We start from the raw sequence: 22,343 nt of genomic DNA on the forward strand, positions 1-22,343 counted from the left end.
ATATGGCCCGACTCTTTTGGAACTTAGAAGTGAACAAAGCTGTTTCCTGGTATAATTTCAGAGTAACCCGTATTTGCTTGTTTTGATTCAGATCTGGTGACTCAGAAGGCTTTGATATATCGATGACATGATTGTCACTGTCCTCAGACCTCATGTTCTGTGGATGAAGGCCCTGCCATCGTGAACGACACCACTCTCTATGGACAACAAATGCCTTAACATGCAAAGTGAAGATGGCCATTCGATACAATTATGTAAGCTGATAATTGACAACTGGCCTTGCTTTCAAAATGGATGAGTGCACCCCATGCCATTACTGAACACCAGAACCCTTCTCTGTTGGAGCAATGCATTTCCATTGTTTTCTCACTACCTGTATGGATCTATTCTGATTGGTTTTGCAATTCATGCCGGAAAGATATTGTTTTGAAATAAAACTACACGATAAGCCTATCTGCCAGTTCCTGCCCAGCTTTCAGCCCATATGAACATTTTCAGCAGTAACTTCAGACCTTCAGGGTTGAAGGGGTGGATTTTTCCGTTGATCGAAATGCCCACATTTCCCCCTTAAAACTATTAAGCTAAAAATATTATCTTTCGCCGTTGTAAGTTGTGTGCTGCCACTGTTTTAACAGAATTATTTTCATTTGAATATTTAACAACACCTTAAAAAACGCAAAATTTTCCAAAAAAGGAACACGCACAGCAATAGCGCCCACCCCATGCCCCACCCGCGAGAGACATCGGAGAGATCCTCGCTTGTCCTTTAGCGGGTCGTCCAAAGTTTACAGCCTTGCTTAGAGTCTGATAAGATAAACGCCCGTTTTGCTGCATTTTACTGTATCCTATTGAGACCCCCAGCAGAAAAACAGCATTACACCTGCTAAACTAAAGCCACCATGCTAACTATGGCCTTTGCATTGTGTGTTACTTTGAATTTGATTAGTATAAAGTACTAAACCATCATTATAAGATTGAAATGTGTCTGTACATCATTGTTCATAAACTGTCTTCTCAATTCTTCCTTTAAAAGCTTGTTTGTGGATTCTTCCTCTGGAATACTGTAAATTTTGATTGATAAAAAGTACATTATCATTATTAATTTATAATTTTTTTTGTTTACAAGAAGTTAGGTAGCATCCATTGCTAGGGCATTCGGAAGTGTTCCAGAAACACAAAGCATTACACAGCTGGTCAAATAGGAGGTGAAGTCTGGGGGGGGGGGGGACAGGTTTTTTTTTCCTGTTTCCTGTGGCGGCTTTGGGCAATGTGAGAAGAGATTAGTTTTTGTTTTTTTTCTCTCCTCACACCCAGAGACACCGACGAGGTGTCACCGCCATCCCAGTGAGTTAATCATCAGTCACGCCTCACCGGGCCCAAGCTCAGGGATTGGCCGCCTGCACCATCAGGCCAGATAAGAGATGGCTGACGTTAATAACGTTGATACTGACGGGACAGGGGGGTCCGCATCTCTCCCTGCGCGTGTGTCTCTTTCTCTCGCGTGCATCAACTGGCACACCGAACGGCGGGTCCTGCAAACAATTTCGGTCGCCCCTCGCAAGGACGCGTCAAGCTTCAGGCTTACCCCCATCCGCCCATCTCCTGCTCCGAATCTCCCCAACTGTCACCCATCACCTCGGGAGCCAGAATCTGTGGGATCGCGGCATGGGGCCCCCAAAGAGGAGCCACACCCTCGCCGTCGCCTCTTTGTTCCTTTTTGCCTGCTTGGTAAGCCATCTTTGAAGCTATCTTGTATTAATATTGTTTTCAGCTGTGAGATGCTGATGTTCTGCTGTTATAGCATTCAGGGACTTATCTCTCATATTAGATCAGATCAGTTTTTTTTTTTTTTTTTTTTTTTTTTTGTGGAGCGCCAAAGTGCGAGTACGCTCAAGAGTTCCCAATTTGCTATTGTATAATTGCATTGTTACACTGGCTACTTTGTTACACTGCTAACAACTTGAAATTACTTCACAAAGAACATAAAAGGTCTTAGTTTTGTATTTATTTACAAATAAACAGGAAAAAAACACACTGTGCAATAACAAACCAAGGATGAGTTGAGTTCTGGCAATGCCTGGTGCAGAATCTGGGAGGTGTGGTTTCTCTGAGTGTTTAGTATGGTATTTATGAACTTGAGAATGTAACTGGAAGTATGCTTTGCTGTGTTTGGGAAGGGAAATGGCCATTTCACACCCAGTTGAACTTTTGCTTCTTGACGTGCTTTCAAACATCTTTTTTTCAGTTTAGGTTAGATTCAGTTGATTAAACTTCACTGCAAACATAAGAAAGTTATTTTGCTTGGTGTTTGGTCCAGTGGCTGAACATGTAAGGGAGAACGGGGAAATAACGGTTTTTGTATTTGGCCCAATTCTAAAAAAATATTACTGGAGATAGATTAAACATTTTTTATATCCTACGTCCCTTGGCTATGATTACACACCACAATGAAGTTTCTGGGACATAACATTTATATGTTTTCCGTGGCCTACCTGTTTCTGTGAAAATGTATCACAAGACTGTATATTATTCTCCAGTTCCCATCTAATGTCTTTTAGATCCAAACAGCTGTAACAGTTGATGTCACATGTCACCATGTAGCCAATAGTTAAAGCTGAGTTAAATATAGTTATGAGGATCGGATCTGAGTTGAACAAATCCAATCAATTGGTTAATCAGTAGTCCACTGACAACCAGCTAACAACCCCGTTAGGTTTAAGCCTGCAGGGGAGTGTCTGCACTTTTGCCTGGCTAGTTATTCCAGCAAGCTAGTGTGCTATATCAAAACTATGTGAAAGACAGGATTCCTTGACATACACACAAAATACAGTACCCGAAAAAAAAACACAAAAAAATTCACTTGCATATAGCCAAAACAGACTTTTGGCAATATCTCCCAAAATATTTATTAATCTCTCCTCCTGTTCATTGGTGAGAAATTACAGGTAGTAATTCTGCATGTTTAACCTGAAATACGTTGTTCAAGCTCAATTCATCTACCTAAAAGTCCGTGTTACATTTTACCCCCTGCTAGATTTGGCCCCACTCTCCTCTACTTGACATCCGCCAGTTTCATGCTGCAGCTTTGCCTTTGACCTGCAGCAGACATTTTCTGGAAGATGTCCCTGTATGCTATTGGTCCAATCGCAAAGTAAATGCATGAGAGATTCTGAAAGTTGCATCTAACTGTGGAAGATGCTCCTTTATACAAACATTTATGAGAAACGTGTGGAGATGGGGATGCTTCAAAATATGAGGAGAAACTTGCCATTTAAGGAGACCACCTCACATCTGCGGTTGTGGACTCTTTCTGGGCTGTTCTTTCCCACTGGAGCTTTTAGGCATTTGCTTTCATACTTGAACAAAAGCTTAAGCATTGCAAATGAGCTGATTTCAGTTCAAGACCATCCTCCAGTCTACCGTTGAAATTTACTCCACATTCTGTGTCAAATGGACTGAGCAAGTGCTGACGTTCAAATTAAACTATCAAGACAATGTTTGGTGTGAAATGACCATAATCACTGCTAATATTATTCTGATTATTTGCCTGTAATTAGGAACATATGTATTTATTTCAGGCTGTAGTCCCACTGAGAGCAATGACAAGTCTTCAACCCATTCATAGGCAGTATGATTGATGCTTTCTGTGTAAGCCTTAGGCTTTTTTCATTTGACATGACTGCCAGGGAGGATGTTCAGGGGACATGTGGGCAGAGTTATATCTACAGAGCCTGAGTTCTGGATAAATTAGATTACTTAAGTTCAGTTAAAGAGATTTCATGCAAAACACCCTGAATCTACATAAATCTGCAATTTTTTATGCCACATACAAAAATACAATACTGGATTATTGGTGTTCGAGTATCACACTGTTTTAATGTGCTTCAGAGAACAAATATATCAACTAACTTTGAAGTTAGTGATCTTGTCATCAAAACAATCCTAACAGTCCCTAAAGAATTAATTTATCAGGAATACCCAGCCCCTTTGTGGTTTGGGTGGCACCACGCACAGAACTTGGACTCACCATAAATACACCATTTATTAATGGTCTATGTACACAGTGGATAAAACTCTCCACAAGTTCACAATCAGAGCCTTCAGGAAACTCGTCTGCAGCTAGCAACCCCACTTTTCATCCATATCAGCTCTTGCTCAGATCAATAAAACAAAAGGAGCCTCTCCAGCCATCCTCATTGCACAAAATTAGCGGCTGCCTCTGTCATTCTGCCACTGATTGTCTCACAGAATTGGTATTTCAGTCTGAAAAACCACTTTCCGTGACAAATCAAGTTTGTTTATTTGTCAAAAAACTGAAAAACTGATCATCAGTCATCATGTATCATTCAGCAAACTTAAAGCCAAAGTTAAAACATGCATGCATTATATGAGGTATTCTGTGAGGAACAGGGAAATGCAAAACTGTTTGAAGACAGCACATGCTACTGGAGAAGTTTTACAGTGCTGTACAGACAGTGTAGCAGGACTGGAAATGACAACGACAAGTTTCAATGTAATACATTATTAAGATTAGATTACATCACCTTTCTGGTGATTTATACTATATAAAGTACTGTATGTAAAAGCCACTGATATTGCACAGCAGATACCAGGGGCCATAATCATTCAATTACCACCTCTGAAGATTAGATAAGCCAACCTGCTCATCCGCCATGTGCCATCCTGTCATGTGATAAGGGGTTTGGCCATGTGCAAGCCCGTCATGTGATAAGGGGTTTGGCCACGTGCGAGGCTAACCTGTGAAAAGGGACGGCACCTGACTGAGCCTGTTTTAGTAAGTCAAACCACACGGCGGTAAGGCTTATAGGCCGTATCAGGATTTTAGAACGAGTTTCTTAAACACTGAACAGCACTAGGGCAAAGGAGAGGGACTGAGGTTCTGCTTGCCTTCACCTTTGTCACCATGTGAAAATCACGATCAGTCCATTTTGGATTAGACTGGGGAATTCCCTGCCGTGCACTTTTCCCTGTCAAAATAAACGCGAGAGTTGCTTTGCGGTCAAGCTCCGCGTGGACGCGTGTTTCTGACCGTGGCGCTCGTCTCCGCAGGTCACCGCGGAGGCTAAGAACCAGCCCGGTTACTGCTCCTTCTACGAGGAGTGCGGCAGGAACCCGTCCGTCAACGGGAGCCTCATCAAGCCCATCATCCCCTGCGTGAACTTCAGCCCCGCCCGCCAGATCCAGGGCGCGCACTACGCGCGGCTGAAGAAGGTGTGCCCCATGCTGGCGCGCGGGGAGGGCAACACCACGGCCTGCTGCTCCATGAACCAGCTCTCCTCGCTGGAGAACAGCCTGACGCTGTCCAAGGCCATCCTGGTGCGCTGCCCGGCCTGCGCAGACAACTTCGCCCACCTGCACTGCATCACCACCTGCAGCCCCGACCAGAGCCAGACGCTCACCATCCTGCGCACCATCAACGTCACCGTCCTGGGCCAGGTACTGTAGCGGAGGCGGAGGCCTTCTGGGTACTGAAGTCATTAGAACTACGCCATTTTTAAATTTTTTTTTTAAACTTGACCTGAGCGTGTTAGCCACTGCGGACCTGCACTCTGGGCTGGTCAAATGAGAATGGGCTCCCCCTAACTGAGCCCGGTTCCTCACAATGCTTCTTCCTACTTTCCCACCAAGGGTACTTTTTCTCTTGCCACCGTCACCCTAGGTTTCGTTTTGTGGAGATTTTTTGGACCAGATACACTGTGAAGTGTATTATGGCTTGTGTTTTATAGAATGTCCTGAATAAATACATATTTATTTGACTTGACTTGAAGGCCAAGCTTGATGTAATGCCGGATTCTCTGTTTTCATCATAAGTCGTTCTTACGTTCTTATGTTTTTGAGTTTTAGGAGAAGGAGGCTGTGGTGGCCTATCGTTCCTACGTCTCCGAGACGTTCATTGACGCCTCCTTCAAGTCCTGCCAGAACGTGCGGATTCCAGCCACGGGCGGCTATGCCATAGCCACCATGTGCGGGCGCTATGGCGCCAGCCTCTGCACCCCACAGCGCTGGCTTGACTTCCAGGGGGACACCAGTAATGGGCTGGCGCCCCTCGATATTGACTTCCGCATCATCCCCAACGGTGCCCCCGTGCCCCCGGGAATCGCGCCTTACGCGGGCAAGGCCCTCAGGTGCAACGAGACCACGGACACCGGTGGCAAGGCGTGCTCCTGCCAGGACTGTGTGGAGTCCTGCCCGGCTGTGGCCCCGCCCCCACCCCCTCCCCCACCCTTCCTGATTGGTCAACTGGACGGCGTGCTGGCTGTGTGCCTCATTGTATTCGTCATCCTTTCTGTCACCTTTGTGGGCTTTCTGGTGGTACGCCATTTTGGACCTGGCGGCAGCCGCAGCACCGTCAAGGCCGCGGAGGCGAAGACCAAAGTTAAGGACAAAAACAGCAACGAGGTGGGCAAGGCCAAGGATGAGGTCATTGACCCAGGGGATGTGACGTGCACGGACCGGAACAGCCTGGCTACGGAGGAGTTCCTGGGTTCCGTGTTCCAGAGGTGGGGGACTCTAATGGCTCGGCACCCCTTCAAGGTGCTGCTGACTTCAGCAGCGGTGGTGGCAGTTTTTGGAACAGGCATGATGCACATCGAACTGACCACAGACCCCGTGCAGCTGTGGTCTGCCCCCAACAGCCGTGCCCGCCGAGAGAAGGACTTCCACGACAGCCATTTTGACCCCTTCTTCCGCACCAACCAGCTGATCCTGACCGCACCCAATTACCCCAGCCACGCCTATGACTCTCTGCTGTTTGGGATGCACAACTTCAGTGGCATCATCTCCAAGGACCTGATCCTGCAGCTGCTGGAGCTGCAGAAGCGGATCCAGGCCATCGAGTTCTGGTCCGACGACCTGAACCGCACCGCCAGCCTCAAGGACATCTGCTTCGCCCCGCTGAATCCTGGGAACCCATCGCTGACGGACTGTGCCGTAAACGGCCTGCCCCAGTACTTCCAGAACAGCGTGGACAATTTGAATGCCAAGGTCAACATGACAGAGCTGGGGGTGACCCAGGAGGTGGACTGGAGGGACCACTTCATTTACTGTGTTAAGTAAGAGAACTGTGCTGAGGGTTGGGCTCCAGGCACGCAAATCCAGGTCGATCATGAATGCATTATCCATAACAATGATTATTGAAAATGCAAGTATTATCCATAAAAAAGATGTTTCATATTTGTGATAGAAACACAATAGATTTATTTATGTGAATTAAAGTGATAGTTTGAAAGTCTTTTGTTGAAAATATGAGCATAATCCACTGAATTAAAAACTATTTACTGCCAATTAAGTGCAGAGGGCTGGGGGCAGTTTACTTAAAGCTTGATAAGAAATATAAATATACTAGAAGCTATTTGGTGTGCCCAACTGAATTTAAAATGAATAGCAAATGTTCTTACGACGCATAAAATAACTATGACCAGAATCCACAAAATGCTCAGTTCCTCTATTTTACGTTTCAGCAGTACTGTTACTATTATATAACAGTAATATTTTTGCCTGCTTTGGTGCACCTGAAAAAAAAAAAAAAAAAACAATATTTAGAGACAGAGAAGAATGCTGCGAGTGCTGACCGCACATGTTTACACTTTGTCTTTTTTTACCTTCAGCTCTCCCCTGTCTTTCAAAGACATCACAGATCTGGGCCTGAGCTGCATGGCAGACTACGGGGGTCCGGTCTTCCCCTTCCTGGCTGTGGGTGGATACCAGAGTAAGTGTCACTCACAGGTCTCCATGGAGACCGCCTGGCAAGCAAGTACCCGTGAGCTCAAAAGAGTTTCTCCCAGTAGTGCGCTGACAGCATTTGCCAACTATTTTTATTTTTTACTTTGTAATGAACCTCCCCATTTATCTCAATCAATATTCTTCACATTATCTTCAGACTCTTTGCTGAACAGTCTCTCATAATGAATTCAGCTTCCTCAAGCTTTCTCGTGATATTATCTTCTTTGATATCAGATATTATTTCTGTATTACAATGGCTGACATTTTGTTTGGCCAGATGTCAGTGTGTGTGTGTGTGTGTGTGTGTGAGGGACTCCAAATCACCTGCCTCATCATTATAACTTCAGTTTATTTCAGTGAACAATGTTTATGGTAATTATTAGTTATACATTTTGTTCCTGTTGTTCTGCCCTATTTATTTAAAGATTATGAAGTTGTAACTCTCTCATTCAACCCCCAGATGAAGACTACACCAATGCAGAAGCTCTGATCCTCACTTTCTCTCTGAATAATTATCAGAGGGGGACCCCCAAATTTAAACTGGTAGAGAAATGGGAGCAAATGTTCCTGGACATCGTTCAGGAGTACCAGAGGAACCCAGCCACAAACTTCACATTCGCCTACATGGCAGAGGTACAGCCATCTCCTTAGAACCTACTTTACCTTAACTCTTTGAAGAATAGATTTTTATGGAATGTTTTTTCAAAATTGAAGTCATTGTTCTAGAACTCTATTGCTCTTAATTACCAGTAGTGTTTGTTGCAGTACATAAGCATGCAAATGCTCAGTTAAGAACATTCTAATTACCTATTTGTGACTCACACCTTAAAGAGTTAATGACAGTGATACAGTCACCCCAACATCACCCAGTTCACCAATAATGATAGATGTACGTATATGAACACAAAGATGTTGTGCAGAGTAACCAAGGAAAAAAAAATCATACATGGAATGGTACAACAACAAGGGGTAGGAAGAGACAAGGGTTTCCTTTAGAGAGACAAGTCAGTTCATAGATACTGGCCCACACATGCTGCTGTAGTCTCTCTGCTGTGACCTCTCCATTCCGGTCACTCCTCTCTGGCCTGCCCGTTCTGGTCTCTCCTCTCTGGCCTGCCCATTCTGGTCTCTCCTCTCTGGTCTGCCTGTTCTGGTCTCACCACTCTGGTCTCTCCTGCCCTAGAGGTCGCTTGAGGATGAGATCAACCGGACGACCGCGGAGGATATCCCCATCTTCATGATCAGCTACGCCGTGATCTTCATCTACATCGCCATGGCGCTCGGGGAGTACTCCTCCTTCAAGCGCATATTGGTAAGCAGGTCATGTCCCCTAGCAACCCAATGGTACAACGGTCCTGCTGTGGTCCAATACGTGAGAGCGGGACGCTCTAAACCAGGGGGTGTCCAGTCTTTTACATGTGTGGGTGTTGCATTGTTTTTTATCCTAGCACCAAAACATCTGATTCAACAAGCTGAAGCCTTGATTGAAGACTAGTTAGCACTAAGTAAGTTCATGAGTTAAATTGGGCGTTTAGTGCAGGGCTTCAGCAAAAGCTGACACTTACATCAGCCTCTCTGGGATAAGATTAAACGCAGCTGCTCTAAATGAAAACCTTCCATATCAATGCAGTAATTCTGTTCTCCATGCATTATGAGAACCAGGCTTCATGAGATTCATGAAGCCTAGTTCTCCCCCCCAAAAGTGGTTTAGTAGTTGTGAGTCATAGTGGAGGACTGACAGTAGATGGCGCTGTGGCACTGCTGTATCACAGGTGGATTCCAAGTTCCTGGTGGGCCTGGGCGGGATCCTGGTGGTGGGATGCTCGGTGCTGTCCGCCATGGGCTTCTATGCCTGGATTGGAGTGCCCTCCTCCCTGGTCATCCTGCAAGTGGTGCCCTTTCTGGTGCTGGCAGTGGGAGCTGACAACATCTTTATCTTGGTGCTGGAGTACCAGGTTAGAAACATTTCAGTTTCAGTTCGAATTTCAGCCACCAATTTCAGTTCCATTGTTTCTCAGTATTAAATTGTTAATAATGAAATAATGGGATCTCCTATCATTTAAGAACTAAGAATAATTCATTATTATTATTATTTGCTGGTAAACTGAAAATGAACTATTTATTTATTGGTCCAGAGAACTAAAGTGGGTAGTTGAAGTGGACCAAAAAGAGAGTAGGTTAACAGACAAGGGTCTAAGTTGAGGAACACAAGCCCTCTTTGACAACAATGTTCTTCTCTGTAGATTTTTACAACATGTAAACACTGTGTGTACTAAGAAAATGCGGCCCAACATTAACATATTAAGCGCTCAGAAATATGACATGAACATATGAATGATCTTAACTCATTATCTCTGTCCAAACAATTCCCCCAACCCACATACATTTTTCATTACAATTTCGTTTCTTAGAGGGACTTCAAACTCAGTGCGCTCCGTGCTGTAACTGAGGAATGAGCCTGTTTTAAATCTGATTATTTCTGTCCTGGAAATCTTTTGTTTTGATTGGTCCAATCTGCAGTTGCTCTTTAGTTTTTTTTTTTCTTGGGTTTTGTTTTTGGTGCACTGTACTGTACTGTACTGCATGGCACTGCACTGATGGTTAGGTCTCGCATGGAAAACAGTTTGCGTTCAGTGGGAACACTCAGTAAAATAATATTAGGATAAATAATTTAAAATAAAACCAACAAAACATATTTTACACAATTTTTAAAAACAGATTTGTCCTTTAAGCTCAAAATGATGAGGGGCTTACCACACTGATGGCCAGGTTTTGATGAAAGGTGAGTCCCAGGGTCCTCTTTGATTGTCCCAGAGCTGCTGTGTAAAAGTTGCAAATCCTCTCTCCCCCTCAGAGAGACGAGCGTAGGCTGGGAGAGAGCAGAGAAGAACAGATCGGCAGAGTTCTGGGTCACGTGGCTCCCAGCATGCTCCTCTGCAGCATGTCTGAGTCCATCTGCTTCTTCCTGGGTAAGGCCCCATTACCCGCTCTGCTGGCTTTAACAACAAACGCATTACACATGAGCATGCATGTATGTGTGTACACATCTGGTTGTGTGAGTGTGCGTATGCATGTCCACGAATAGTGGGCCCAAAATTATTGACAAACCTGTCACAAACTAAAATGTACATACAGTCACATACATGGAGTGAGTTCCATAACGTTTGGGACAGACACCGTCCAGGTCAGTGTTGTAAATGAGAATTTTTTCCTGGTTAAATAAAAGTTAAATAAATAAATAAAAATATTTTCAATCTTGATTTGTCCCTTGATTTGGGGGTCTGTATAAAAAGTACTACAATATAATATATTCCTACATGGTGAAACCAAAGCGTATAAAATATCCTGAGAATGTGCACTTTAACCACACGTGAATAGTTTGATTACAAATCTAAAATTGTGGAGTACAGAGCCAAATCAAGAAAAAGCACGTCTTTGTCCCAAACATTGTGGAGCTGACTGTACATTTTCAGTGAATCGTCAGGAAAAAAGTTTGGTTTCGTGCGATTTCATTTAACAGAGTTAGCAACAGATTTCATCGGAAATTCTTAGGGAACTACTGGAGTGTCCACTCGCGTTTTATGCACATCTGAAGAGCGAAAGCAGGTTAAATGCAGGTGTGAAGCTGACCGGGTGTTTGTGCTCTGTGTTTCAGGTGGGCTGAGCAGCATGCCGGCGGTGAAGTCGTTCGCGCTGTACGCGGCGCTAGCCGTGCTGTTCGACTTCGCGCTCCAGATCACCGCCTTCGTGGCGCTGCTGTCCCTGGACGCTCGCCGGCAGGACGCCGGGCGCTGCGAGCTAGCCTGCTGCGTCACCGTGTCGTCCCCCCGCCCGTCCAATCACGGCCAGGGCGTCCTGCTGCCCGCCATGAAGCGCTACTACGCCCCCGTTCTGCTGCACCCCGTCACCAGGGTTACCGTGGTACGTAAACTGCCGTCCCCGGCAACCGTCCGGGAGATTCTTTTGCCGGGGTTCTCTGGCCTGGGGACTTATAAGTATCAGAAGCTGACGCTGATACAGTACGTCTCCCTTCTCCATACGTGTATTAGGTTTTATATGCGTGTATATTTAGTTCTTCGTTTTACTTTTCCTTTCCGCGGTTCCCATCGTTGGCTCTGTGATACTGCTCATATTCGCTTGAAAACTCAACATTCCCTCTCATGCTTTAACCAGTCTGCTCTTCGTTTACCTTCACTTTTGTTATTTCTTCTGCTATTATCTCGTTCTTCTGCTCTCTAACTCCTGTCTCTCGTTGTCTGCTGGTGGGCATTCTTCCACATCTTCTGTTCCTCATTTTCAGTTCTCAGCCGTCCTCTTCCCTCGTTTCCTTGACAGCAGACTCACCTGCCAACAGAAAAACAGTCGCACAGCCTGCTACTGGCCTCAAAACGCACAAGTCTTTTTTCGAGCATACTTCTTTCCTTTCATGATCCCTTTTTTCCCCATCTGGTCACTTCTACTCCTTACCTTGGCCAAATACGGTAACGTAGCTGCAAATTTACCCCAGCTTCACAATGTTCTAAATGTTGAGTTCGCAATTGCAATAGTACCTATTCAAATGTATTCCCATCAGCACGTTGTATCCGTTGTATATCTGTATGCGTCAGTTATGTAGGTTTAAAGCTGAAACTATTTTGATTGTGATTTTTTTTTTTTTAGTGAAAGGAGAACGGGTAACCCACTCTCCTGATGTACTCATTCACTTAATTCAGTAGGAAAGCAGTGAGAGTTACAGACAGAGGTTGTATTTCAGTACAGAAAGTACCACATTTGAGATTCAAAACCCCGGGCTGCATGGGGAGATGGGTGTGAGAGCTAGCTGCCCTACGGACAATCACACGGTCTCGCTCCTCATCAAAAATGAAATTGAATTATGATTTCATCTTCATTATTCACCCACCCCTCCCTGCCCCTCCCTGCCCCTCCCTACCCCACCCTCAATGCTCTGCTCCCTCCCTCAGATGGTGCTGTTTCTCTTCATGTTCTGCGCTTCGGTCTTCCTGATGTTCCATGTGACGGTGGGCCTGGATCAGGAGCTGGCCATGCCTAAGGTGGGTCTCCCTGCCCTGTTATTTACACACACACAATCTGCTCTGTTATTTACACACAGCACGCACACACACCACACACAGCACACACAAGCACACACACACACACACCACACACAGCACACACAAGCACACAGTATCCATCAGTGGGACAATAGGAATTCAGCTGATCACATGCACATCCTCTCCCTCTCTCCCTCCCTCTTTCTCTCCATTCTCCCCCTCCTTCTCATTTTCTCTCTCTCTCTGTCTGTCTGTCTGTCTGACTTTCTCCCTCCTTCCCTCTCTTTCTCAATCACAGGACTCCTACATGCTGGAATATTTTAAGTACCTATACAAGTACTTTGAGGTAGGCGTCCCGACGTACTTTGTCACCACAAGGGGCTTTAACTTCACCACGGTAGCAGGCATGGACGCAGCATGCTCCAGCGTCGGCTGCGACCCCTTCTCCCTGACTCAGAAGATTCAGTACGCCACGGAGTACCCCGACAAGTGAGTCGTCCTCCCTTTCTCAGAAGATTCAGTACACCACTGAGTGCTTCGATAAATGTGCCATTTTCCTCCAAACAGGATTCAGGACCATGGACCATGTAGGCTGCAGAATGATGGTCTGTTTGACCAAAGTAGTCATTTTCAACTGCATGTCAATGTACACACAAGTCATTCTGAATAAGTGCAACTGCTTAATTGATTAGGTCAGACAGGTGGAACTGTAGCCCGACTAAGCATTGGTTCATTTGATAAAAAACCTGTTTTCAGGTCCTACCTGGCTATCCCAGCATCCTCATGGGTCGATGACTTCATTGACTGGCTCAACCCGGGATCTAAATGCTGTCGTCTGTATACCCTGGGCCCAAATACAGGGCAGTTCTGTCCAGCCAATCAGAGTAGGTATCATACCTCAGCATGGTCCTCATAACCCAGCACAGCAAGGACCTGATTACAAACACACACTGGCAAACGTGTCATTTCTTTGCTGACTGCAGGTGCGTTCTTATGTGGGAAGAGGTGCGTCAGCACTCCCCAAAATGGGGTGCTGCGGCCCACAGTGGAGCAGTTCAATAAGTACCTACCCGACTTCCTGGGAAACCGTCCTGACCTTCTGTGTCCCAAAGGGTGAGTGAGATCGCCGCCCTGCTGGGCAGAAAAGAGCTAGCAGCTCCTCCTCGCAGAAATCACTGAACTCAAAAGCTGGCCATCTCAAAACAAATGTCACAAACATTTTTGGGGGTCCTATTTACCTGTACTGACTGTATGCCTGGAAGAATTTAAATATATACTTTGTATTCCATACAAATAAATATATTTTTTAAGTGACCAATGATTGGTCACCAATGACCAATGATTGTTGAAACAAAGCTAAAATAATTCTGTTTCTTGACTTACGGCACGACAAATGTTCACATAACACACTGCTTTTCTAAATGGTACTGAACTGTGTGATACCTGGCTTCACTTTAGATATTATGCACTCACCACTCTGCTGGTCAGGTCAGGGGGCAGGGTTACAACTGCAACAGAGCCACAATGGAGCTATAACAGAGCCGTCTCTCTCTCTCTCTCTCTCTCTCTCTCTCTCTCTCTCTCTCTCTATCATTCACAGGGGCCTGGGAGCCTATGACAAGGCAGTGGTGAGAAACGAAGAAGGTGAAATCATAGGTAGGAGCATTTTTACCATTATACAGGACATTATATGCATCTTGAGCCAAAGAGTTTTCTTGACAGTAAAATGAGACAGGCGGTGACTGAGAATGAACAACTTCGATATCAAGGCCCTTAGAGAAAGCATACTATTTGAATTCAGACAGCTTTTGCCAGTGTTACAGACCTTGGTTTAATGTCTTACCGGAATGACAGCGCAGTGTCCCCATCACGGTGGGCACTGGACTCGTTTGGTCCGCAGGGAAGAATGCCACACAAACACCTCTTTCAGTCATTCTAGCCAATCCCAGCCCTGCTTAGCTTCAGCAGTTCACCATGACAAGCGTACAGGTTGACATGGCCACTGGCAAGCTGCGAAGCTCCTGACTTCCTCCTGACGCCTTTCCTACCGCAGCCTCGCGGTTCATGGCGTACCACACGCCCCTCGCCACGTCCCAGGAGTTCACGGCCGCCCTCCGGGTGGCCAGGGAGCTGGCCGCCAACATCACCCTCAGCATGCGCCAGGTCCCCGGCACCTCGCCTGACTTTGAGGTCTTCCCGTACACGTGCGTACGCCTCCCCGCAGGTCTACACCACGCCCACCTTTGCCGTTTCCTTTTCGCTGGGGGCCGCTGGCTTTCCGAGTGACGTCATTATGATTTCAGGACTGACAACTGTACTGAGTAAACCATTACTTTTGAAGTTATTATTATGTGGTCCCATCAATACCTGTCAATCAATATTTAAACTGTAAACACTGCAGTAGTTGGAATATAATGATTTCCAATACACTCAGAAATCCCTCAGATACAGTCTCTGTGGCACCTGAAAGGGAAAGTTACTGTATGGACATCAGTTTCCTGCAATCTGATTGGCTCTACCAAGTTTTAGCCATTGTAAGTCACAACCGTTGTTTCATTAGCAAGGCACATCCCTCGGATTTTAGTGGATTTGCCTCATATTCAAAAGTGTTAACCTGGTGCCATAAGGTTTTGAGCCTGACTAAGCAAGGCTAATCTGTATGCACACATAGTAACATTACGGCTGTAAAATCTTTCTGCGACCATATTTCATGTGTTGGCTTTTTACTGCAGTGCTACAGTGAGTCTCCGCGGTCACTACTGTGAGCCCTTCTGATTGGCTGACCAGCGTCTCCTCTGTCCTCTCCCAGGGTGACGTACGTGTTCTATGAGCAGTACCTGAGCATTGTGCCAGAGGGCCTGTTCAACATCTCGCTGTGCCTGCTGCCCACCTTCGTGGTGTGCTGCATTCTGCTGGGCATGGACCTGCGCTCCGGCCTGCTCAACCTGCTCACCATCGTCATGATCACCGTGGATACCGTGGGGGTCATGACCCTGTGGGGGATCGACTACAACGCCGTGTCCCTCATCAATCTGGTCACGGTCAGCTTTTTTTTTTCTTTTCTCTGATGATTCTGCCTCTATCCCTGTGGGTTTCGAAATTTCCCACGCTCCTCAGTGATTTAGGTATCCATAGAGACCTTCCACCTAAGGGAGAGGTCACTCCAAATCCCACACACTGTGTTGTTATCTAATAGAAAATGCGTTTAAGAGTTTTTTTTTTTTTTAAAGTTTATTTGGATCTCTTCTCTGACTGGCCCAAGCCTTCCTGTATTACAGTGTACAGTGTAGCTCGTAGTGTGGAATTAAGACCTGGATTTGATCAACATTCACCATTAAAGGCATAGTTCACTTTCTGGAGTTTTTAGTGTACGTCTTCTATTCGCCCGAATGGTTTTGTGCATGATGAAGGATATTTTATGCACTTACAGAAGTGTCTGATGACATTTCGGCACTACAATGGCAGGTTTCAGGGCACTCAGGGGGTCAAAGGTATAAAGCAAGAGGATACACTTCAAGCAGCTCCAGAAAAGCTTGTATAGTGATGCTTTACAAATGAACACGAGTGCTAGTTTTTTCTTCACAAGCACAAGTTCAAATTAATCTCATTTTATGAATGCATTTTATTGGCTGAACTCCCCGACCATTAGTCTAAAGAATCTAATACTTTACAGGGTTCTAAGTATTTATTAGTTTGTTCTTGTTTTAATAGCATTTATATTATTTAAGGGGAAACGTGGAGTGAATCTAGGCCATATTCACTGGCTGGCAGGTGATTGCATTTGAGGAATGCACAGTGCTCTTTGTGTGGACGAATACAACGTTAGTGATGGGAGAATGAGGCTTTATGAACCATATAATGAGTGGAGCTACAGTTTACCTGTGAACCATTGACTTGTTGGAACCAATCAAATAATATGTATAGCTCTTTGTGGTGAAACATAATTATTGGTTCGAATCAGTGAGTGACTGATGGACTTGTTGCTCTGGTCATGAAAGCTCATTATGACATCACTACAGCTTCTACGGTATAGTGATGTCTGATTGGTCAGTACTAAAAGCTGGCTCCTCCCCTCAGGCGGTGGGCATCTCCGTGGAGTTTGTGTCCCACTTGACACGTTCCTTCGCCCTCAGCACGTTGCCCACGCGAGTGGAGAGAGCCAAGGAGGCCACCGCCACCATGGGCAGTGCGGTGAGCGCATTATGGTTAAAATTGGTTTAACATATACATAATTAGATGATTAATTTATTGATTAATTTATGATCCTGAAACAAGAGGAAGTGCTCGTTAGTGTGTGACCAGGTCAAACACTGCGTGTTACTGCTGTGCCTATGGACTAATTATGTTCATCGATGCATCTTTCCCCCCACTACCCCCAGGTGTTTTCAGGTGTTGCCATGACAAACCTGCCTGGTATTGTGGTGCTGGCGTTTGCCAAAGCGCAGCTCATCCAGATCTTCTTCTTCCGGCTGAACCTCGTCATCACGCTACTGGGCATGGTGCACGGCCTCATCTTCCTCCCCGTCCTGCTCAGCTTCTTCGGTAAGAGGGGGACTCCATGCACACCGTAGACATGCAGACCTGGACTCAGAGCCAAGGACGCACTGGAGATGTTCATAGCCGTGCATCAGATCCACACACGCACACGAGCACACACACACACACACACACACACGATAACCCCTGAATCAGAACCTTATCATATACCATGGACATTCATACACCTGCATGGATGTCAAAAATATTCATGCTAATGACTCAGAGTCACACACATGCCATGAAAATTTGTATCTTTGCGTGGCAGCCACGTGATAAATATTCATACTTGAATCGGAATTACATACAGCAGTGCCTGGAAGGATGCCAGACATTATCAGCAATATACAACCAACAAAATATTCACCATCCACCATACACAGTGCATCTACAAACTCACAGAACAATGTATATCAAACACCTCTATGATGTCTATAACCTAGAACTGCACTGCTCCCAGGTGTGAATGTGTATGAGTGTGAAGCAGGGCGTTGCTGCAAAAGAGCATCCGTGCTCAGCGAACATACTCTGGGTAAATAAAGGTTAAATAAAAAAAATAAAAAACTGCTCCTTTAAAAAACAGCAGAGACCGAAAGATATGATTATAAGAATCCAGACAGATCATCGGCAGGAAGAATTAATTTCTGGATTTGGAAACATTTGCATCCATTCTAAACATGGTGTTCCTCTGAATTTTAAAATAAATTTCATCAATGCCAGTTTGCCCTTGCATATGCTCTATAACCTGGACTTAATTTAGTAACACAAAGAGTTCTGTCATATAACTCTCAAATGGCTCTACCATGTAAAATGTTCTGTACACAAAGCATTTGACTTGAATGAACTTAACTCAGTTAAAATACCGTATTCACAACAAATATTTAAACAAGAAAAATGTGTTAAGCTAACTCTCTACCATACAAAGGAAAATGAAAGGGTCACGTGAGTGTTTGTATTACTTCATAAAAACAACAGTTAGGAGGCATGTTTACATTAGTATTAAAGTATTAAATTAGTGTTATGAAACACAAAGCCTGAAGTCTGATTAAACATAGATAGAATGAGAACAATCTCCACTAGAGCTCTTCCTGTCCATTTCTCCATCCTGTAAAATGTAAATAACAGGAAGTCAACAGACATATTAACTGCATTCTCTCACTAATGTCAGATGGTAACTTTTAAGTGTCTGGCTAATCACGGGGGGGGGGGGGGGGGGGGATATCACAGATAGCTTGTGTTGCCAAAATACAGACATCAGCGACCATCTTTCAATGTTGTCAGCACCTCAGGAAGGACAGAGGACGTGCAAATGGCCGTCTGAGTCTTTGGCAAGATGTAAATGGTAAATGGACTGCATTTATACAGCGCTTTTATCCAAAGCGCTTTACAATTGATACCTCGCATTCACCAGAGCATTTAGGGGTTAGGTGTCTTGCTCAGGGACACTTTGACACGCCCAGGGCAGGGGATCGAACTGGCAACCCTCCGACTGCTAGACAACCGCTCTTACGTCCTGAGCTATGTTGCCCCATGTTAAATGCATGAACTGGTTCAGGCTTTTGGCTTGACCTGGCTGGCCTACATTGCTGAGGCTCTGGACCCCGGCCCATGAGCTGAGCCACGCGGGGGGGGGGGGGACCCCGTGTGCATTCTTCTGAGGGGTGACCCAGACGCCCTCTCTCTCTCTCTCTCTCTCCTCCGCAGGACCGGACGTAAACAGGGCCGCGCTCCTGCGGCAGCAGAGGAAGGCCCAGGAGGAGACGGCGTCCAAACAAAACCACGTGTACGAGAACCTGAGCTTCGACGACAGCAAGCGGAGCCCGGCCCCAAACGGTGACGCGAAGGGCGGGGTAGAGACCGCCCCCAAGGCCCCCGAGGCTGAAAACGCCGCAGTTGTAGCGACCACCTTCTGAACTCTGTTGCCGAACTCACCTTCCGCCATTTTGTCTGAAAAAAAACTAAGCCAAAACGTGCCTTCCCACCATTGTTTTTTCCATAACCAGGACAAAGTCTGGGGTGATTCTGTTCAGCACCTTGTATGACCACAGCCACAACACCAAAACTCACCATCTATCAGCAGATCCTTACAGGTGTCATATTTATGCAAACAAGACTGGGCAGCTCTGCTTTGGCTGCAACAATCTCACTCTCTCTGTTCTCTTATTGTATTCTTCTGTGCTGTAAGCAAACACCGTTTGGTTGTATGTGTTGCTGCAGTTTGTATTAATGAGTTGCTGCTTAGAACTTCCCCTGTCACCAGGTGCTTGGAGTTTTGCACTGCACTATTGTACACTATTGGTGAGTCAGTGAGAAGCTTTGTGAGTCCTCAAAACAGGTGGTGCACATCAATGACTATGTACAGAATCAATCAATGGGCTCATTCCTGTCACTTATTTTATCCATCCTTGTCTCCTTGGTCCTTGCCTGACCCAGAAATCAATCGAGGGCCACCATCTTCAAGGACATTCCAACCTGTTAAATGCTCCTTGAAAGAGTTAGGAACGAGGAGCTCGGAGGCTCCCACAGGATGCTTGAGCAAGGAAACACAAGTGCATCCTTTGCGAAAAGGTCATCGACCTGTAGATCCACCTCTCCCCATCTGCCAAGTGTGTAGTTTGCGTGGCTCCAAGGTGACGTTGGACTGAACTAGGACGTTCCATTTGCCCATTGCATGTCATCTCGATTCATCCATCCTCAAGTTCTTTCCTTGGTTCCTTTCCACGCGTTCTCCGATGGGTGGAGGTAAAGAGTGAGGAAAAGATGCAAGGAGGGGAAAAAAAGCAATTGGAACGAACCCAATATGTTCTTTGGAGAACAAGGACACTTGACTGGTTCATATGGGTCAGGTGATTGAAAGCATATTCACAACAGAGTTCAGGAAGACTTCCTGTCCCATCACTGCTCAAAGCAAAGTGCCTTACCTCAGCTGTTTTAGAATGAATATGCACAAATGTGCCATGTTTTAAAACTAATCAAAGTATACGTTGTCTTGGATACAAGAATCAGCTTAGCAAATTAGCAATGCAAACATGTAGTCCCTAGTGGACTTGGAAAAAAATTTCAGACAAAAATTAGAATGACTAATTTCACAAAACAAGAAGTCTGTAGAATGTCACTTGCAGGCCTGAATTTGCGGGGAGTGTTTACCAGTGCCATTATTTCAGGGACACTGAAAAATGTTTCTAAAAATGTTGAATAAAAATATTTGCCTAATAGGGTTGGGGGGGGGGGGCAGGGGGGACAGGGGCAAGGTGCAAACCGCTCGATTTGATACAGGCTTCAAGAAAGCCAAGATACTTTGATTATAAGGACATATTGTCTCAATGTAAGTGATTGAATGAGGATAGTAAAATTGTATTTATTTATATTTTTACCTTTGTGTCTCACCTGCAGAGGCAAACAGGCCAGCTTGCTAGAACAGGTAACTGAATGTGACCTGTCTGTCACAGAAACGTAACATTACTCAGATTGAAGAAGTACTATGTTTATATATATATATACATACATATATTTTAAAGGACTCAGCTTTTCTGTGATTTCCAGTAAATATATAGAATACTATAAAACGATGTACATTCAAAAAGATGTTTTCTGATTTTGTTTTTTATACTATTAGCCCAGTATCATCACCACAAAGGTCACAGACAGTATCACCACACATTTTTCTCACTTGACAGCACATTTTAATCATTTCATTTAAAAACATACATGTCACACATTAACTTGACTCAGTCATAAGATATCTTATCTTGGGAATGTGCAGCACTGGCTGAAGTTTTTCTTTTTTTTTTTCTTTTTTTTGAAGACTTATGGGTTGCAATCTATCAACATGTTCATTAGAGAAAATATACTGAAGTTTGTGTTAGGAAGCGTAAAAAATAGAAACACAAAATTCACCCCCCCCCTCCCCCAACACACAACTATAATCTCTATCCTCCACTCACACACACACACACACACACACACACACCTACACACACACACACACACCATTGCGCTTGGCCCCTCTTTCATACTATAAATTACAGACGGTGACCCACTGTGAAGAACACACTTAATCCGACACTGCAGCATTCCCTACCCCCCCCCCCCCCCCACTTTATACAGAAGCTCAAGGCCTCTGGCAGATAGGCATTTATCCGTGACAGCCCCCATAAAATGCACATTCACCACAGTCTGAAAATCCCAAGACTCAAAAAAATCTCAAATCTCAAAAAAAAAAAAAAAAGAACTTCCATTTTAGCCCATTCCCAATATACAAATGCTGTGAAACTCCCCTCAGTAACCCCATCCTTACATTTGAAAGTGAACTCAGTTCCATCTCTGGGGCCTAGGCCTTCTGCAGCGAAAAGGACTTCAGACTTTTGCCTTCTGAGTGAAACATGGAAACGACACCATGCACATGTTGGTACTGCATGTGCAGACAGACAGACAGGCGGGAGAACCCCCGTTCACCAGGAGATAAGCGTGTTTTATCGGCGTAGGAAACCTGTCAGAAGCTGGGTGGAGCGGCATTCACACTGACAGTTTTCAGAGACGGCTTTCAGTGGGAAATCCCCATCTACTCCAGCAGCCTTTAAAATAGTAGATGCTCTTGAGATCCCCCCCCCCCAAAAGCTCCAAAGCTTTGCAGTGCCACCCTTCAGCACACCATCTGCGTCTGCTCACGACCCTTGCACCTCTTCTTCTTCTTCTTCTTCTTCTCTCTCCTGGAAGGGTGCGACAGTGTTGCTCCGATTTAACACAGCAGAGTTCAGAGTTCACTAAAGCTTACATTTCAGCTGGATTCTCCATTACTTAATAGGTCCTTTTAAATACAATGCCACTATTAAGCCATTTTGTCTGTAGCAAAACCCTTACTTAGATACTGGACTCATATCTCACACACAATATCATGTACAGTTAATTGTAAAAGCATTTAATTTTTCACGGCCAAAAAGTGGAATGTTCTTGACGGGCCAGGTCAAACACCTGATTGGAGACGTGTCCAATTTGGCATGCATTTCACTCGCT

General features: G+C 45.1%; 1 protein-coding gene and 1 long non-coding RNA gene across 10 annotated transcripts; one reads left to right on the forward strand and one right to left on the reverse strand.

Moving 5' to 3' along the window:
- Positions 1-1,603: 1,603 nt before the first annotated feature.
- LOC118212510 (NPC1-like intracellular cholesterol transporter 1) lies at positions 1,604-20,096 on the forward strand. Its single transcript, XM_035390437.1, has 19 exons — positions 1,604-1,728; positions 5,071-5,457; positions 5,866-7,073; positions 7,629-7,729; positions 8,204-8,376; positions 8,927-9,055; positions 9,516-9,698; positions 10,598-10,712; positions 11,399-11,664; positions 12,705-12,794; positions 13,093-13,283; positions 13,551-13,678; positions 13,778-13,907; positions 14,395-14,450; positions 14,848-14,998; positions 15,604-15,835; positions 16,872-16,985; positions 17,174-17,336; positions 19,035-20,096. Exons 1-19 carry the CDS (start codon positions 1,666-1,668, stop codon positions 19,241-19,243), a joined length of 4,089 nt encoding a protein of 1,362 aa, XP_035246328.1. The 5' UTR covers positions 1,604-1,665; the 3' UTR covers positions 19,244-20,096.
- On the reverse strand, positions 3,857-13,941 carry LOC118212513. 9 transcript variants are annotated; one of them, XR_004762256.1, is made up of 9 exons: positions 13,865-13,929; positions 13,558-13,727; positions 13,159-13,401; positions 12,679-12,809; positions 11,374-12,087; positions 10,498-10,739; positions 8,774-9,686; positions 7,623-7,711; positions 3,857-7,532 (listed from the first exon to the last, which is right to left on the reverse strand). It is a non-coding gene; the product is annotated as an uncharacterized LOC118212513 (long non-coding RNA). The 9 variants fall into 9 exon arrangements; XR_004762250.1 differs by having other exon boundaries at positions 7,623-9,686; positions 13,558-13,661; positions 13,865-13,941; XR_004762248.1 differs by having other exon boundaries at positions 7,623-9,686.
- Positions 20,097-22,343: the final 2,247 nt, after the last annotated feature.

The sequence above is a fragment of the Anguilla anguilla genome, chromosome 14, assembly GCF_013347855.1.
Source record: "Anguilla anguilla isolate fAngAng1 chromosome 14, fAngAng1.pri, whole genome shotgun sequence".
NCBI classification, from domain to species: Eukaryota; Metazoa; Chordata; class Actinopteri; order Anguilliformes; family Anguillidae; genus Anguilla; species Anguilla anguilla.